The sequence below is a fragment of the Sinocyclocheilus anshuiensis genome, unplaced genomic scaffold (genome assembly GCF_001515605.1).
Source record: "Sinocyclocheilus anshuiensis isolate Anshui unplaced genomic scaffold, SAMN03320099.WGS_v1.1 scaffold509, whole genome shotgun sequence".
Classification (NCBI taxonomy): domain Eukaryota; kingdom Metazoa; phylum Chordata; class Actinopteri; order Cypriniformes; family Cyprinidae; genus Sinocyclocheilus; species Sinocyclocheilus anshuiensis.
The window spans coordinates 654,302-657,162 of NW_015539853.1; the positions used below are offsets into that span (position 1 = coordinate 654,302).

At 37.2% G+C, this 2,861-nt stretch overlaps 1 protein-coding gene across 1 annotated transcript in view; it reads right to left on the bottom strand.

Moving 5' to 3' along the window:
* LOC107684715 (transcriptional activator protein Pur-alpha-like) overlaps positions 1-2,861 on the bottom strand; it is a 6,715-nt gene that overhangs the window by 2,354 nt on the left and 1,500 nt on the right. The window contains exon 2 of the mRNA XM_016481056.1: positions 43-610. Within this exon, the coding sequence (XP_016336542.1) occupies positions 43-610 (568 nt within the window). The remainder of the gene's footprint in view (positions 1-42; positions 611-2,861) is intronic.

Here is a 2,861-nt window from a genome sequence, read left to right on the forward strand (position 1 = left end):
GCGTCGCGAAACTCGATAAGTCCCTGGGCTGGAAGAGCGATGGTCTGGCCTTGCGTGGCTCCCAAGCCGGGCCCCCGGTTGACGGTTTGCCGGATCCTCAGAAAGCGGCCCCTCTGGTTCTCCTTCAGATCCATGTAGTACTTCCGATTCTCCCGGACCAGAAACTCACTCTTCAGCGCCCGCCGCGGCTCATCCTGCGCTATGTCGGGATTGCTCGGCCCTAACTGGGCATAGTGCTCGATGAAGTCCCCCAGATAATCGCGGAACTCGACAGCGACAGACATGGAGAGAGTGAGGCGGCTCTTGTTTCCCCCGGCCCCGACTTCTGCTATCTTCAAGAAGCGGCCTTTCGCGTTCTGCTTTACGTCTAGATAGAAGCGTTTGTTCTGGATGTCAACCCGCTTCGAGGCGAGCTCCTGCGTCTCGTGCTGCAGCCCAGAAGCCGAGCCCGCCCCTCCTGTCACTGGGTGCATGGAACCGACACCCGGGCCAGTGGCTGCGCCTCCCTGCTCACTTCCACTGTCTCTGTCCGCCATGATGCTGCCTGCCTTCTCCCTCTGTCTTACTGCAAGCCTACTGCCAAGCAGCCACGCTACCGTTCTCGCGAGATCTGTGTGAGGAGAGAAGACGAGCGCTGTTCAGACCTGTGCCGATTCCGAATAAATTCATCGTACAGAAGGTCTAACACTGCAGCCGAACGCTCTAATCACATAGTATGTCTGACCTGGAAGATCATGATAAATTCAATTTAAAGAGAAAGTAAAATATTCAATTCATTGCGTCCGTGTGCGCTGCCTTTACCGCGGATTAATATAGGCTATATTTCACTGCCGTCAATGTATTTTAGTCTATATATAGTCCATACAGAAGCCATTTGCTTAAGTTTCGTTGTCCTCTAGGTTTTTATTCGGTTGTAGCTTATAAAACGAATTAATAAACAGTGGTTAAAATGGAACAGGAGATTAAATGTTGCCGAAAACGGAAAAACGGAGTTTTCTATAGCCTATGCGAAGTGACAGAAATTGATATAATTATAACTGATCGCTTACGCATATTTAATGAGCAATTTTGCACGATATAAACTGGCTAACAAACGTTTCGGGGCAGACCGGTTGTGTTTGGATAGGCTTTCATTTAGTTCATCCTTCATTCAATAATGCACTTCGGCCTTTTTTGTCATGGCAAAATTAAAAATAGATTATTGGAAATCATTTTTTTTTCTTCAGATGCATTCATATTGATGCATTGACGCAAAATGCATTAAATGGCTATGATTTAAGCTACTAAATAAAGTCAGTGTTTGATTTCTTCAGCTTTTAAGGTGGTTACATTTTAATTTGGTAAAAGCGTGATTTATGACATATATATTGTATTTTCTGTAGGTTTATGTTACGCACTTATAGGCTACAATACTAGTTATTTTTCTCCAACCTATTATTTAACATTTGCTACTGAATGCATTTTTACCAGATGCAAATAATTCATTATAATCAACTAGATAACATCCCCAGATATTTGTTGTTTTCTAGTTGTTCATCTTTTATTTTAATATCGAAAAAAAATCTCCTTGTAAAAAAATGTGAGAAATAATGTAGGCCAAACAGTTGAATTTTTCTTGAGACAGTTGCAATGGATGCTTTGACCAAAGCGGTTAAGAGGAATACGGATCCTCTGTGTTGTATGACCGTTACATATAAGCAGGAGAATATCTCTCGACCTATTAAAACTAAACGTGGCGATATTACAAGAGCACTAACACAGTTCATGCAATTTGTTTCAATACAGCTGTTCTCAGATATTATAGGCTATACAAAAATATAAGCTTTTACAAAATATTTATTTCGTGCGCATATAGGCAAATGAGTAATGGGTTTCAGACATTTGCTTAAAAAATACTAACTTAAACGAGTAAAATAATATAATTTACTGAAATATCTAAAATCCATAACCATAATCATATCTAAATGCTTTGTTTCTTACTATTTTCTTTGTCAATCCACACAAAACCCATGCATAAGATTAATTAAAAAATGTTTGGCAATGCACTACAAATTTAAAAAATGATTTATTCGTTTATAAACATGTTTTTTTTAAAGCAAACTGTTTTATAAATGTAGAAGTGCCTCACTTTGATTTCGATTTTGATTAGTTATTAGATTATTTCCGTGTTTTCCTGTAGTTGTAGAAATATTTCCCATATTCAAACTCAGGTACTTAACAAAACATCAAACAAAAGTCGACTGGATAATTACACCAGTGTTTTGAATTAGTTTTCTTTAACTTACCTTAACTTAACTGCTCTGTAATTTAGTTGAAATTGTAAGTATTAACCCTGGAAAGTGATGACATTTTTTAAATAAACGTTTATTTTTTCACGCATCCAAGAATTGATTCTCTCTAATAATTTAGTTTAGAAAACATTTGAATAATTTAGCAGCGTGTTTGTTAACAATTAGTACAATTGTGATAGACGTATCTGATTTGAAAAGCAAAACGCATTTTTCAGAGTCGGGACTGTACATTGAAATATTCTGATGCGTCTAATCGTACCTTTTTACTTTCACAAATGAGCTGTGGACGTAAAAATACCACATCGTCATTAATAATCCATTTTCTTGCATATTAATGTTATTTTAATCTTAAAGGTAAAACTGTAATACCATTGCAAGCTATAAAAGTTAAGAAAGAACAAAAAGTTAAAATATAAAATCTCCTAACTCAAAAGTCTACAATGTAATAACGTAGATTAAAATGAGATATTTAGAATTGATCTCCTTTTAAATACGTATATTTTAGATAAATATGGTCACTGAGTGATGCCTTGAAAAAACTGAGTGAATATGAACTTTATATATATATAT